The sequence below is a fragment of the Coregonus lavaretus genome, assembly GCF_964263955.1.
Source record: "Coregonus lavaretus genome assembly, chromosome: 22".
NCBI classification, from domain to species: Eukaryota; Metazoa; Chordata; class Actinopteri; order Salmoniformes; family Salmonidae; genus Coregonus; species Coregonus lavaretus.
In genome coordinates this window covers 18655616-18672625 of record NC_140009.1, presented here as the reverse complement: position 1 = coordinate 18672625, position 17010 = coordinate 18655616, and the positions used below count along the sequence as shown (strand labels likewise).

The window sequence follows — 17010 nt, the reverse complement described above, 5'->3', positions numbered from 1 at the left end:
CAGTTGACCGGGGCAGCTCTACAGGGCAGAAATTTGACGAACTGACTTGTTGGAATGGTGGCATCCTATGACGGTGCCACGTTGAAAGTCACTGAGCTCTTCAGTAAGGCAATTCTACTGCCATTGTTTGTCTATGGAGATTGCATGGCTGTGTGCTAAATTGTATACACCTGTCAGCAACAGGTGTGGCTGAAATAGCCGAATCCACTCATTTGAAGCGATGTCCACATAATTCTGTATATATAGTGTATCTATCAACAGCATCTATGCCCAGCAAGTGTCTCATCCCAACAGGAAGCGCTATGTCGTCATGTATCATGCTGCATACGCTTACATAAAGAGGATTTGGATTACTGTCTCTTTCTTCCACATAAGTCATATCATCATCATTCCTGTGTGTGTGTGTGTGTGTGTGTGTGTGTGTGTGTGTGTGTGTGTGTGTGTGTGTGTGTGTGTGTGTGTGTGTGTGTGTGTGTGACGGCTGAAGCAGCAGACATGACATTCACTTTCATTTGATTTAACCAGAATGATAACAATTTCTCAGGAAGTCCTGGGATCAATAGCAATATGATCCAGTGACATAACATCACAGGAACAGGTGGTAGAACCAACAGGGAACAAACACCCATTATTGCATTCCAAAAACAGATTTATTTAAACCCTGTTTAAAACCTAGACCTCTGTCCCTGTCTCTGAACCACACAGCTGGCCAGGTGCTCCTAAAAGGGTAGAATAGATTTTCAGCATGACTTTCAGCATGCTTATAGAGAAGAGCACTCAACATGTACTGCACTGACACAATTGACTGACGATTGGTTGAACATATAAAAAGGTTGTGGGAGCTGTACTGTTAGATTTCAGTGCAGCCTTTGATATTATTGACCATAACCTGTTGTTGAAAAAACGTATGTGTTATAGCTTTTCAACCTCCGACAAATTGAGGATTCAGAGCAATCTATTTAATAGAACACATAGGTTATTCTTTAATGGAATTTCTCTGATGATAAACATGTAAAGTGTGGTGTACCGCAGGGCAGCTCTCTTGGCCCTCTACTCTTTTTTATTTTTACCAATGACCTGTCACTGGCATTAAACCAAGCCTGTGTGGCCATGTACGCTGATGATTCAACCCTATACGCATTAGCAACCACAGCTAGTGAAGTCACTGCAACCCTAAACAAAGAGTTGCAGTCAGTTTTTGAATGGGTGACCAGTAGTGCTGTCCCCGACTAACAAAAAATCTTGGTAAACCGAGAGTCGTCCTGTTCTTTCGACCAATCGATTGGTCAAAATGTTTCAACTTATTTTTACATATATAGACAGACTGAATAAAATCAACTACATATGCACTGAGTTTGCCTGATGTATTAAGCGCACTGTTTGATTAAATAATAAAGACACACAAATGGCTCAAGAAAGAGCCCGATGGTCCCGAAAAAAAATGACAGCGAGTGCCTGACTGGCGCACCTTGTCTCGCTCTCCTCCATACTGCAGCAAAAAGGCACCACAGCACAGCAAGTGTTTATTGCGCTGTCCGTGCTGAAGCTGCAACATAATTTCAATTTAGTTTATTACTTGTTTCTGACTGAAAGGTTATTTTACCGAAATCCCTAATTTGTTTATTCCCTCAACCCTTGCTCTCTTTTATGTGAAACATGTAAGCATCGCATGCATGTGACCAATAGGGCCTGACCTATAGCCTATCATAATCACATCAATAAATTGGTTATAACAAACCCCGAACACAATAACACATGTCAGCAAAATGGATGCAGAGGATGTGAAAAAGAAACTAAAAATGGTCTAATGTTTACTGGTTGTTCAGGGGGGAAAGGGGAAGTCAGATCTGCGGAAGATTTGCTACACTGCTACTGACCATGTATAAATATTCCAGTGGGTCAGAAGTTTACATACCCTCAATTATATTTGGTAGCATTGCCTTTCAATTGTTTAACTTGGGTCAAACGTTTCGGCTAGCCTTCCACAAGCTTCCCACAATAAGTTGGGTGAGTTTTGGCCCATTCCTCCTGACAGAGGTGGTGTAACTGAGTAAGGTTTGTAGGCCTCCTTGCTCGCACACGCTTTTTCAGCTCTGCCCACAAATGTTCTATAGGATTGAGGTCAGGGCTTTGTGATGGCCACTCCAATAACTTGACTTTGTTGTCCTTAAGCCATTTTGGCACAACATTGGAAGTATGCTTGGGGTCATTGTCCATTTGGAAGACCCATTTGCGACCAAGCTTTAACTTCCTGACTGATGTCTTGAGATGTTGCTTCAATATATCCACATAATTTTCCTTCCTCATGATGCCATCTATTTTGTGAAGTGCACCAGTCCCTCCTGCAGCAAAGCACCCCCACAGCATGATGCTGCCACCACCCTGCTTCACAGTTGGGATGGTGTTCTTCGGCTTGCAAGCCTTCCCCTTTTTCCTCCAAACATAACGATGGTCATTATGGCCAAACAGTTCCATTTTTGTTTCATCAGACCAGAGGACATTTCTCCAAAAAGTACGATCTTTGTCCCCATGTGCAGTTGCAAACCGTAGTCTGGCTTTTATATGGCGGTTTTGGAGCATTGGCTTCTTCCTTGCTGAGCGGCCTTTCAGGTTATGTCGATATAGAACTCGTTTTACTGTGGATATAGATACTTTTGTACCTGTTTCCTCCAGCATCTTCACAAGGTCCTTTGCTGTTGTTCTGGGATTGATTTGCATTTTTCGCACCAAAGTACGTTCATCTCTAGGAGACAGAACGCGTCTCCTTCCTGAGTGGTATGATGGCTGCGTGGTCCCATGGTGTTTATACTTGCATACTATTGTTTGTACAGATGAACGTGGTACCTTCAGGCGTTTGGAAATTGCTCCCAAGGATGAACCAGACTTGTGGAGGTCTACAATTTTTTTTCTGAGGTCTTGGCTGATTTCTTTTGATTTTCCCATGATGTCAAGCAAAGAGGCACTGAGTTCGAAGGTAGGCCTTGAAATACATCCACAGGTACACCTCCAATTGACTCAAATTATGTCAATTAGCCTATCAGAAGCTTCTAAAGCCATGACATCATTTTCTGGAATTTTCCAAGGTGTTTAAAGGCACAGTCAACTTAGTGTAGGTAAACTTCTGACCCACTGGAATTGTGATACAGTGAATTATAAGCGAAATAATCTGTCTGTAAACAATTGTTGGAAAAATTACTTGTGTTATGCACAAAGTAGATGTCCTAACCGACTTGCCAAAACTATGGTTTGTTAACAAGAAATTTGTGAAGTGGTTGAAAAACAAGTTTTAATGACTCCAACCTAAGTGTATGTAAATTTCCGACTTCAACTGTACAGTATATATGGATGATTTATAAAGCCAGGCACATTTAACAGTTAGGCTATTGATTATAGACCTAATTAAGTTGGGGTTTCCTCTCTCCTCAATTTTCTTAGACAATTAGGCTAAGGCAAGGGCAGTTTCCTGGTCTCTGCTACTGCTGCCTCCGCCGCATTGTTCGCCAATCCCAATATGCTGGTTAACTTTGCTATTATGCACATAGCAACATAGGGAAAGGCGGCAGTTCTCTGTTTGGCTGTTGCCAGTTCATTTTGTTCATCAAGCCTACCTGCGTTTTTCCCCTTGCTCCTGTCTTTTCTAAAGTTCCTGTTTTCTAGTTTTCCTGGATTTGACCATTCTGCCTGCCCTGACCCTGAGCCTGCTTGCCGTTCTGTACCTTTTGGACTCTGATCTGGATTACTGACCTCTGCCTGCCCTTGACCTGTCGTTTTGCCTGCCCCCTGTTCTAGTAATAAACTTTTGTTACTTCGACACTGTCTGCATCTGGGTCTTCCCTAAAACGTTATAAAAATAATCTAAGATGTATTAGTGTTGCACCATTATTCTTACATAATATAGCCATATACAATTTCAGTATCACGTCTTAGAGTGATGGACTGTGCCATTCCTGTGGCCTCCGCAATGGATTAGTCCACTGAGACAGGTGTGAATCAGACAGGTATCTTGTGCACCATGAACAAAAACAAAAAAAACGACTTCACGACTAAAGAAATCTCGGTCGACCAACAGCCTATCAACCAAACAATCGACCAGTTGACTAAATGGGGTAAGCCCTAGTGGCCAGTAATAAACTGGTCCCTGAACATCTCTAAAACTAAATAATTCCCTAAGTTTTAGAGCTCAGCTGAATCTGGTAATGAATGGTGTGGCTGTTGAGCAAGTTGAAGAGACTAAATTACTTGGTTTGACCTTAGATTGTAAACTGTCATGGTCAAAACATATAGATTCAATGGTTGTTAAGATGGGGAGAGGTCTGTCCGTGATAAAGAGATGCTCTGCTTTTTTGACACCACACTCCACAAAGCAAGTCCTGCAGGCTCTAGTTTTATCTTATCTTGATTATTGTCCAGTCATATGGTCAAGTGCTGCAAAGAAGGACCTAGTTAAGCTGCAGCTGGCCCAGAACAGAGAGGCACATTTTGTTCTTCATTGTAATCAGAGGCTAATATCAATACTATGCATGCCAGTCTCTCTTGGCTAAGAGTTGAGAAAAGACTTACTGCATCACTTGTTGTTTTTACAAGAAACATTAATGTGTTGGAAATTCCAAATTGTTTGCATAGTCAACTTACACACAGCACTGACACATACACTTATCCCACCAGACATGCCACCAGGGGTCTTTTCACAGTCCCCAGGTCCAGAACAAATTCAAGGAAACATACAGTATTATACAGAGCCATGATTGCATGGAACTCCCTTCCATCTCATATAGCGCAAGTGAACAGAAAACCTGGTTTAAAAAAACTAATAAAGCAACACCTCACGGCACAACGCCTCTCCCTCATTTGACCTACTTTTTGTGTGTATGTACTGACATGTATGTGTAAGTGATAGACGCACACACACACACTACATGTTAATGTTTTAAATGTATGTAAATTGTAAAGTATTTTGTTTGCAATGTCTTTTTCGTTATGTGTCAGACCCCAGTAAGACTAGCTGTCGCCATTGGAGTCGGCTAATGGGGATCCTAATAAAATCAAAATCTAAGTAGAACAGAGGGGAATGTGATGTGAAGGGGGTGGTGAGGTAGGAGGACTCACGGTTGCGTTTGCCCCCCTCCTCATCCCCCTCCTCGTCATTCTCAGGGTCGATGTCCTCAGCCTGAGTGATCCAGTCCAGGTAGCCCTTCAGATCCTCCTCCAGCTGCTGCTTCTCTCTCAGCTTCTGGAAGTCTCCACGAGCCTTGGCCTTCTCTCTCTCCTTGGAAAACTCTCTGTGGATGGACACACACAGACACACACACACACACACACACACACACACACACACACACACACACAAAGACAAAAACTCAGAAACCTGTTCCCTCTATGTGTGTATTTCTGTGTGTGCACTCTCATGCGTTTGTACGTGCATATGTATATAGTACATTGATGAGTCTAATGTCTTACCCGCTTAACACTCCCAGAACCAGGTTGAGAACAAAGAAGGAGCCGAAGATGACCAGACTGACGAAGTAGACCCAGGGCAGCTCAGAACCCATGGCATCATTCATCTGAAACAACAACAACAGTCACAGTCACAGTTAGCTTTAGAGGACAATCCAGAAGTTCCTGGTAAAACTATATCAACCTGACCTATTTATTTTGATCATTTAGCGCCGTATTAGAAGTACAGATTACAGTCTGACATAAAATCCCTGAAACTATTCTACCGGTAAGTACAATTTATCCCTGATGTTATTTCCTCTTTTCAGTGACGCTCTCTCTTTAAGACTAGTGTGGGTGCAGGCTTTTGTTTCAGCCAAAACAGTAACACAGCTCATTTGTTGATGAAGACTATGAATCAGGTTGTGTTACAGTTGGCTGGAGCAAAATCCTGCACCCACACCGCAGAAAAGGGGGTGGAGTATGTTTGTGTATGTCTGACAGAGAGGTCTTCACCGATCCACCTGTACCCGAATACCCGAGACCCGTTCCAGGACCAGAGCGGATCCAGAATTCTAAATACTATTGGATCTGATATGATTGTAACAGGTCTCGAGCATGTGTCATTTTAATTGACTTGTTCGGATGGACCCATACAGATCCAAACGTGACTGCTGCAGTAGAGAGAGAGAGAGAGAGAGAGAGAGAGAGAGAGAGAGAGAGAGAGAGAGAGAGAGAGAGAGAGAGAGAGAGAGAGAGAGAGAGAGAGAGAGAGAGAGAGAGAGAGAGAGAGAGAGAGAGAGAGAGAGAGAGAGAGAGAGAGAGAGAGAGAGAGAGAGAGAGAGAGAGAGAGAGAGAGAGAGAGAGAGAGAGAGAGAGAGAGAGAGAGAGAGAGAGAGACAGAGAGAGAGAGAAGGAGAGAAGGAGAGAAGGAGAGGCTACAACGACCAAGAACAGGTAGGCTGCTACTTTATATTCTGAATGGAGTTGTTGTTGGTTTAAGTGTGTAGGATGAGCGCATGCAGCCTCAATTAGCCTAGCTACTTAGCTAGCTAGCTAGCTTAACTAGCTTCTCCCGGTTTGATACAGTCAAGACAGATACTACGTAATCATATTGAATGATAAATAACCTAGATATGGCAGCTATTAGTGTACTATAGCACAAGCCGGCTTGGTTGGTTGCTGTCTCTCATCTCTCCCTCCCTCCTCCCTGTTCCCCGTGTCACTCACTCACACTCACAGTAGCCTACACACACCACGGCCCCTGCTAGAGCGTCACCTCTCTCTACCTCCTCTCCCTCGCACTTTATCAACTCCGGTTAATAAAGTAGCTTAAAAATTGGACTTTTCTGCTGCTTCCCTCACTCGGATTTGACCGTGTCTGGATCCAACTAGGTCTATACAGGTCTAGTTGTCCTCGGGTCCGTTCGGAACGGGTTTCTATATTTATAAAAATGTATTTATGCATATCGGGTCTGGATGGGAAAGCCCCAGGTTCATTTTGGAAAGGGTCCAACTTTTTGGACCCGTGAAGACCTCTAGTCTGACATTTTATAGAAGTTCTATAGGTTGGATTTGAGTGGAGCTCATCCAGTAATAGCAATGAAGCTAAGCTAACCCTGTTGAAACCTCTGTGTTAATGTGAGTAGAGATGGCTAACTAGTTGCTAGCTGGGTGTCGTTCATAAAGCAGCAGCCTCACCCAGTAGAGAACATCAGTCCAGCCCTCCATGGTGATACACTGGAAAACAGTGAGCATGGCAAACAGGAAGTTGTCAAAGTTGGTGATGCCACCGTTGGGGCCATGCCATCCCTCTCTACATACAGTCCCATTAATCATGCACTGGCGCCCATGGCCTGACATTGCACACGGAACAGGCTCCTCCTCTGCCAGAATGCCTATAAGGCATATAGAGAGAGAGGGGGAGGGAAAGGAGAGATATGGGAGAAAGAGGGAAGGAGAGTAGTTAGAAGTTACTAAATATGCACAACAATGATGCACAGCATGGAATGCCTTACAACAGCTTAGTAAACAATGATGACATCAGAGTGCAACGAGAATATCAAATACATCCAGTGATGTGAAAAGACACTCGGACGCACAGAAAAGTGTGGCCCTTATAAATCACACCATGTTGTGCAGTTTTGCTTACAGATACACATTCTATATGTATAATAATAATAATAATAATAATAATAATAATAATATGCCATTTAGCAGACGCTTTTATCCAAAGCGACTTACAGTCATGTGCGCATAAATTTTTACGTATGGGTGGTCCCCGGGATCGAACCCACTACCCTGGCGTTACAAGCGCCATGCTCTACCAATTGAGCTACAGAGGACCACATGTATAGTGTATAGTATAGTGTTTACACATAATTCTTATAGCACACAAGCTCATCAGAGGCTCTCTCACACACACACAATCACACACATTTAAGTCATTTAGCAGACGCTCTTATCCAGAGCGAATTACAGTTAGTGCATACATTATTTATTTATTTTCATACTGGCCCCCCGTGGGAATCGAACCCACAAACCTGGCGTTGCAAACACCATGCTCTACCAACTGAGCTACATCCCTGCTGGCCATTCCCTCCCCTACCCTGGACGACGCTGGGCCAATTGTGCGCCGCCCCATGGGTCTCCCGGTCGCGGCCGGCTACGACAGAGCCTGGATTCGAACCAGGATCTCTAGTGGAACAGCTAGCACTGCGATGCAGTGCCTTAGACCACTGCGCCATTCGCCATTCACCACTGTCCCTAACTCCCTGCTATGTTGCATGTAAATTACATTCATTATCTCACATACATTCCATTCATAAATTCACCCCCTGCAGTTCCACTTAATCAGCTCAACTGACATGGCTTACATCTCCCTTCATCCATAATCTCTTCCTATAGCATGATGATGAGAAGTGGTCTGAGCCCCAGGTAAGTGCCTTTCTCAAGGGCAAACATCAGCATAGAGCCCCGGATTATAGCTAGCAGAGATCTGGTTCTACTCTGCCCTGAACTGCCCTGCATGGCTGCTTCTCAACTACCACAGGGATGTAAACAAACAAGTAAACAAAGAGAGAGGGCCATACATACACACGTCATACCGTCCATAAGCTCCCCATTATAAGACTAGCTTATTGTAGCTGAGTAATGAAACAATGTCATCTAGCTTTCATATACAGTACATGTTTCATACATATCCCTATGATTGACTGTAAGTGATATTCATTGTATATTCATTCATATTCAGGGACTGAGTACTAAAATAAGGGTAATGATTGTCAGCCGATTAAATATTGAATCAAAGTTGATTCCAACCAGTGACTGACTGAAGTCTTAGGGTTTGTACAGACAGATAATTCATATCAGTCAAAAAAGGACTAAGCCTAGTGTTTTTCTACAGTATGGGGGTCTCATACGTTGATGTACCACAGAGACAGAAAACAATGGGTTATCAGTAATACTGCGTTTAGATGGCATGAGGTAGACGGCAAACCGGATGTCATTGTTTTCAATGAGAGAACGACGGTAAATGCCGCTGAGGCTAGCGGTGAATGCCTACAGCCGCCACGGTAGATGGGACTTGTCGCCAGAGTTAAAATATTTTAACTTTTGCCGTCTGCCATAGCATTGTTTTCTACCGGATGTTGATTTGCATTGATTGTTTATTGAAATCCCCATAGCATCGCATACCATCGTGCAGGCTTGCTTTTTCTGTCACTGTCTTTCTTGCTTTCTTGTCCCGCTATTCTGACTGGTATGACGTTTTTTGCGTCCCTCGTCTAAATGCAGCATAACTTTTGTATAGCTGACATGCATCAAAAGCTGGAAAGACTAACATTTGACAGACTGAGGAGGACTGAGATGGAGAGATTACGGACGCAGGTTCTTACCGGTGCCCACCAGGTAGCAGGTAGTGTGCATCTTGCCGATGAAGAGTTCCAGGCCGATGATGGCATAGATGATGATGACGAAGAGGACGAGCAGAGCGATGTGGAGCAGAGGAACCATGGCTTTAATGATGGAGTTCAACACTACCTGTAAACCTGACAGAGACAGAGAGAGAGGGATCAGATACAGACAGACACACAAACACGCACACAGGCACACAGTATAATGCTATGAGGACATAGATAACCTAATTCTAAACTATTTATTGATGTTTATGCCTAAGGATTTCAGACTGTACACGGGTATCAATGAAAACGTCATATTGAACTAAAGACATATGAAGATTTTCATTCCAAAATACTATATATTCATTTTCAGAAATGTAGGTAAATTAGCTTTTATTGTTTACCGAAATTATGAAAGAGATTGGTGTGTTTTTTCACTATCTAATTATGGCATGGGGTTATTGTCATAGAGACAAATAATCATGTTTTTTCCTAAATGCTATATATCCACCTCACTCTCAGTGAAATAGTAGTACTGCTAGGTTTTACACAGTCAAATGTAACAAATAACTACATTTTAATAAAGCAATGTACAAATAATACATTTGTGACATCAATATATACAGTACCAGTCAAAAGTTTGGACACACCTACTCATTCAAGGATTTTTCTATATTTTTACAATTTTTTACATGTAGAATAATAGTGAAGACATCAAAACCATGAAATAACACATATGGAATCATGTAGTAACCAAAAAAGTGTTAAGCAAATCAAAATATATTTTATGTTTGAGATTCTTCAAATAGCCACCCTTGATGACAGCTTTGCACACTCTTGTCATTCTCTCAACCAGCTTCACCTGGAATGCTTTCCCAACAGTCTTGAAGGAGTTCCCACATATGCTGAGCACTTGTTGGCTGCTTTTCCTTCACTCTGCCGTCCGACTCATCCCAAACCATCTCAATTGGGTTGAGGTCGGGGGATTGTGGAGGCCAGGTCATCTGATGCAGCACTCCATCACTCTCCTTCTTGGTCAAATAGCCCTTACACAGCCTGGAGGTGTGTTTTGGGTCATTGTCCTGTTGAAAAACAAATGATAGTCCCACTAAGTGCAAACCAGATGGGATGGCGCATCGCTGCAGAATGCTGTGGTAGCCATGCTGGTTAAGTGTGCCTTGAGTTCTAAATAAATCACAGACAGTGTCACCAGCAAAGCACCCCCACACCATAACAGCTCCTCCTCCATGCTTAACGGTGGGAACTTCACATGCGGAGATCATTCGTTCACCCACACCGCATCTCACAAAGACACGGCGGTTGGAACCAAAGGACAAATTTCCGCTGGTATTGGTGTCCTTTAGTAGTGCTTTCTTTGCAGCAATTTGACCATGAAGGCCTGATTCACACAGTCCCCTCTGAACAGTTGATGTTGAGATGTGTCTGTGACTTAATTTATTTGGGCTGCAATTTCTGAGGCTGGTATCTCTAATGAACATATCCTCTGCAGCAGAGGTAACTCTGGGTCTTCCATTCCTGTGGTGGTCCTCATGAGAGCCAGTTTCATCATAGCGCTTGATGGTTTTTGCAACTGCACTTGAAGAAACTTTCAAAGTTCTTGAAATGTTCCGTATTGACTGACCTTCATGTCTTAAAGGAATGATGGACTGTCATTTCTCTTTGCTTATTTGAGCTGTTCTTGCCATAATATGGACTTGGTCTTTTACCAAATAGGGCTATCTTCTGTATACCCCCCTACCTTGTCACAACACAACTGATTGGCTCAAACGCATTAAGAAGGAAAGAAATTCCACAAATTAACTTTTAACAAGGCACACCTGTTAATTGAAATGCATTCCAGGTGACTGCTGGTTGAGAGAATGCCAAGAGTGTGCAAAGCTGTCATCAAGGTTGGCTATTTGAAGAATCTCAAATAGAAAATATATTTTGATTTGTTTAACACTTCTTTGGTTACTACATGATTCCATATGTGTTATTTCATAGTTTTGATGTCTTCACTATTATTCTACAATGTAAAAAATAGTAAAAAATAAAGAAAAACCCTTGAATGAGTAGGTGTGTCCAAACTTTTGACTGGTAGTGTATGTATTTTATTTAACAAATTATAATTCAATACAGTAATATGAGATCTGTATGTAAAACATTTACATTTGACATTTTAGTAATTTAGCAGATGCTCTTATGCAGAGCAATTTACAGTAAGTGTATTCATCTTAAGATAGCTAGGTGAGGCAACCACATATCACAGTCAAATATTCAAATTTAGCTAAACAATGGATATATAGCATTTTGCCAAAAAACATATTTTCATACACATCTAAAATCTATGAATTACATATCTGAGAACAGTAATATTTTACACACACATGAAGGTACCCATAAGCAATATTTTCTGATGAAAAAACACAAATGTGAAAAATGGGTGGATATAGCGTTTTGGAAATAAACTCTTCATATGGTATAAACATGGTAACATATCTCTATAGTGAAGACATGTTCTGGCGCCATGTCGACTCACTGGGTACTCCTGAGACAAGACGGAGGGGGCGGAGCACACGGAACGCTCGGAGGGCCTTGACGTCAAAGCCTCCTGGTTTACCCCCCTGACCCCCCGCATCGCCCTCTTTGGTTATCACCTCCAGAACTACACTGAATAACCTGGGGGGAGGAGAGAGGGGGAGGGGGAAGAGAGAGAAAGAGAAAGGGAGCGAGAGAGACAGAGAAATAAAGAGAGAGAGATCGAGAGAAAGATAGATAGAGAGATAGAGAGATAGAGATAAAGAGAGAGATCAATGACATCATTGTAACATACATCCCTGAGTCATAAGGCTTTCTGAGTATAAGGTGACAGAGCTTTGATTTATGGTCTTTAATGGTCTTTTCTGGTGTGTGTGTGTGTGTGTGTGTGTGTGTGTGTGTGTGTATATGTCTGTCACAGTGATAGTAATCCAATAAATAAATAAATAAATAATAAAATGTTTTATTATCACATACATCGAACAGGTGCAGTGAAATGTGTTGTTTAATCCGCCTTTATCTCTCTGTGTTTACATTCAGTGTTTCACACCTCGTCCTCAGTTTACACTGGAGCCCCACAGGGGCAGGAGATAAACGTCACCCTGACCACCACAAAAGGTCTCTCTCTAAATACAAGTGTGTGTGTGTGTGTATGTGTGTGTATGTGTGTGTGTGTTTCCCTTGATTAACACACTGCACTGTATGAGTGTCTGTCTGTGTGTCAACAAACCCCTCAATATAATAATATATTTCTGTCAATGTTGAGTGTATCAGAATATAATTAAAATGACATCAACTACCATTACAGATAGCCACCAAAACGAGAGGAAAGAGTGAGAAGAATGCCCTTCAAGGAAGGCTCAGCTCTTCCAGATGTGACATGGACACAGCATTATGGGTAAGTGTTTTCATCCCCTTTCCTTTTTTTATCAGAAGCGGGTGTGTGACTTCCTCCTGACCCTAACCCAAATCCTAAAACCATGTGACAGACGACAGGATCTCTATCGGGTAATTCACAGAGGTACTACTGTGCGTGTGTGTGCGTGTGTGTGTGTGTGTGTGTGTGTGTGTGTGTGTGTGTGTGTGTGTGTGCGTGTGTGTGCGCGTGTGTGTGCCAGAGCCTCTTGTTGTTACTGGATGTGGTGAAGAGTCTTAAGCCGATAATCCTTCTTGATCAAATAGAGACTGATACACAGGGAGGGTGAATTGTTGCATGTGTGTTGTCCCTCTGAATATGTTGCTGTGTTTGTGTGTTCTACAGCGTTTTTCATTACATAACGTCTTACAACATACTTGTGTTTCTGTTAACCTATCTGTGACCTTTTTGCCATCCTTACAGTAGATTTTGTTCTTGAGGGCACATTCAGTGCTCCAGACTGTGCTTTAATTATGTGCCTTGGGCATCAGCAGGATCTGACATAGTCGTGTGTGTACATGCATGCATGCATGCGTGTGTGTGTGTGTGTGAGTACATGCATGTGTGTATGACTCTGTCTAGGAGGAACGTGGTACTTACCCTACTATGACAATGACAAAATCCAGCATATTCCAGCCGTTCCTCACGTAGGAGTTCTGGTGCATGACTAAACCATACGCTATGATCTTCAGAAAGGTCTCTATAGTAAAGATGATCAGGAAGGCATATTCTACTGTTTCCTGTGGGGAGGGAGGGAAAGAGAGGGTGAGAAAGAAAGAAAGAAAGAAAGAAAGAAAGAAAGAAAGAAAGAAAGAAAGAAAGAAAGAAAGAAAGAAAGAAAGAAAGAAAGAAAGAAAGAAAGAAAGAAAGAAAGAAAGAGGGCCATTAGACATCACAATGTGAATAATAACAGTGTTTCCCCTAGGATTGTTTTTCAGCAGCGGTGGCAGAATTAGCGAAAGTGGGGGTGGGGAGCAGCGGATGGGGTCTTCCTGGGGCATACACCTATACATCTACATTATAATAAAAAAATATATACTACCGTTCAAAGTTTTGGGGTCACACATTTCCTGGTTTTCGAAAGAAAAGCAATTTTTTTGTCCATTAAAATAACATAAAATTGATCAGAAATACAGTGTAGACATTGTTAATGTTGTAAATGGCTATTGTAGCTGGAAAGCCAAATCTCAGACTGCCCATCTTAATATTTTCTTTTTATTGGCCAGTCTGAGATATGGCTTTTTCTTTGCAACTCTGCCTAGAAGGTCAGCATCCCAGAGTCGCCTCTTCACTCTTGACGTTGAGACTGGTGTTTTGCGGTTACTATTTAATGAAGCTGCCAGTTGAGAACCTGTGAGGCGCCTGTTTCTCAAACTAGACACTCTAATGTATTTGTCTTCTTGCTCAGTTGTGCACCGGGGCCTCCCACTCCTCTTTCTATTCTGGTTAGAGACAGTTTGCGCTGTTCTGTGAAGGGAGTAGTACACAGCATTGTACGAGATCTTCAGTTTCTTGGCAATTTCTCGCATGGAATAGCCTTAATTTCTCAGAACAAGAATAGACTGGCGAGTTTCAGAAGAAAGTTATTTGTTTCTGGCCATTTTGTGCCTGTAATCGAACCCACAATTGCTGATGCTCCAGATACTCAACTAGTCTCAAGAAGGCCAGTTTTATTGCTTCTTTAATCAGCACAACAGTTTTCAGCTGTGCTAACATAATTGCAAAAGGGTTTTCTAATGATCAATTAGCTTTTTAAAATGATAAACTTGAATTAGCAAACACAACGTGCCATTGGAACACAGGACTGATGGTTGCTGATAATGGGCCTCTGTATGCCTATGTAGATATTCCATTACAAATCAGCTGTTTCCAGCTACAATAGCCATTTACAACATTAACAATGTCTACACTCTATTTCTGGTCAATTTGATGTTATTTTAATGGCTAAAAAAATTGCTTTTCTTTCGAAAAAAATGACATTTCTAAGTGACCCCAAACGTTTGAACGGTAGTGTATATTTGCAATGGCGGCCACAATATACAACATAGGGGAAACACTGAATAAATAAAAACAACAAACACTCTTTAAAAGGAAGAAGTCTGATTGGTTCATTGTGCAGTAAGTAATGGTTGAGCCAACAGGTTTAAACTGTACAGGGGAAGAGAGAGCGAGAGAGAGAGAGAGAGAGAGAGAGAGAGAGAGAGAGAGAGAGAGAGAGAGAGAGAGAGAGAGAGAGAGAGAGAGAGAGAGCGAGAGAACAGGTTGTTAATCCAGTTAGACAGATAAAAGGTCTGTGAAAACAACATTCATGTAATTTATCCGATGATCGATGATGATGGTGCAGAGCCAACCAGACAGATGATTGGCGGGTGACAGTACGTGAGGTCTGGATTAGTGCTGCGGTAACAATATACTCAACAAAGCAGGATGGCTTGCACAAGACACCGGACAGAAATGACACTAAACCCTGATTCTGTGACTTCTCAACACTATCGGCATAGCAACGCATTTCTCTACCACCAACTCACAACTCAGTGAAATCATCTAAGAGCACAGTCAACATCAGGAAAATGTCATCTCCCGTCCGTTGCGTAATCCAAATGTTACCAGGGTAACAGCATGAGTTTTACACTTACACTGTAATACTGGTCAGAGAGCATATCTCTTTATCTGGTAGAGATTTCCACATCATTCAAACCCTATGCTCTATAATTCAACAGCAGGTTTTAAAGAGACATAAAGCCAGCCAGGCAGCCTCTGCCTCTGCTTCTCTGCCTCAATGTTGATTCAGTACAGTACAGGACGTAAAGCTACTGACATTCACAGAGCAATAAAAGGCAGGCAGCCAGACAGCAGACATTTTCACACAGGGATTAGCTAATGCAGAGTAATAAAGAGATAAAACAACTTCACCTGTGAGGATGATAGGATGACAACAATGTAGGGAAATCATGTATTCATACAACTGTCTAATGAATGGATGAAGGGATAAAGGAAGCTGCTTTATAAGAGGAATGACAAAAGAGGTGGAGAAAATGAGAGAATACACGAACAGCAACATAAGTGTTATCCTCCTCCCCAAGAGAGAGCTGGCTGGTGGGCGAGATTACATAAGTGTGGAAGAGGTGAGAAACCTAAGCAGTGCTTAGAAATAAACCTCAGCCACCACACATCCAGTACATAGGTATACAACAGACACACACAGTAGTCTCCAGTAGTCTTTGAAGTGGGCAGCTGATGCATCTCCAAGTGAAGACCTTGTGGGGTCAGAGACTGAGTCAGCACTAGCTGCTTCACACTCATAAGAGCTCTGTCATTGTGCATTCATTTCAATTGTAAACATCTCTCATCACACAACCATTGATTTAATATATACGTTTATTGTGAAATGTAATGAGAACATTGGTTTAATCACCAAAACACGACATAATGATATATTTTAAATTTAGTTGTTTTAACTACCAGTTAATCGAATAGCAAACAATGCAAGATACGTGTTTCAAATTGCCCTTAAAAGTGCTGAAAGTAATATGCTACACTACTGTAAATTACAGTAGATTACAGTTTTCACATTAGGCAATGCACTTACATTACCCAACAAAATTGACAGAAAATCTATAATTTCCATAATATCTATCCAATGTGTAATCAAAGACATCCTCTACAATTATCCATGCAAAAAAAACATTTTCTTTTTCAGATATAATTGCAACATAGGTGTACTGTCTGTAATCAAATGTAACAAATTAAATTAATGAAAATAAAACATATTTTCGCACGCATTAATTTGCATCATGCCTATCTTGAGCCATAAATTCTCATCCACATCCCAGTGAATGTCCTCATTGTTCATGCACCGCAGGAAAAACCTTTTGGCATGACGAATCCAAGCTTGGCATCGGTCTGCATTGATGTCGTCACATGCCTCATCCATGGACAAAAGGAGGGTGGAACGCTCATGGGGATGGCGATCGTACACCTTCCACCTCCATGCTGAAAAAAAATCCTCAATAGGGTTGAGGAAAGGAGAGTATGAGGGCAGGTATAGGGTCACAAATCGGGGATGGGACCGAAACCATGCCTGAACCACCTCTGCATGGTGGAACCTGACATTGTCCCACACAATGACATTGGTGACCCCTTCACCTTGATAGGCCTGCTCAATTTAATTGAGAAACACAATAAGGTGTGCAGTGTTGTAGGATCCAAGTAATGGCCTACATC

The 17010-nt window shown here is 42.0% G+C and overlaps 1 protein-coding gene across 1 annotated transcript in view; it reads right to left on the bottom strand.

Annotated features, from left to right (window-relative positions):
- cacna1db (calcium channel, voltage-dependent, L type, alpha 1D subunit, b) overlaps positions 1-17010 on the bottom strand; it is a gene marked incomplete at both ends in the record, with an annotated part of 98468 nt that overhangs the window by 37534 nt on the left and 43924 nt on the right. Inside the window, 6 exons of the mRNA XM_084186797.1 lie at positions 5107-5279; positions 5458-5561; positions 7135-7331; positions 9330-9482; positions 11872-12011; positions 13387-13526. Coding sequence (XP_084042923.1) covers positions 5107-5279; positions 5458-5561; positions 7135-7331; positions 9330-9482; positions 11872-12011; positions 13387-13526 — 907 coding nt within the window. The remainder of the gene's footprint in view (positions 1-5106; positions 5280-5457; positions 5562-7134; positions 7332-9329; positions 9483-11871; positions 12012-13386; positions 13527-17010) is intronic.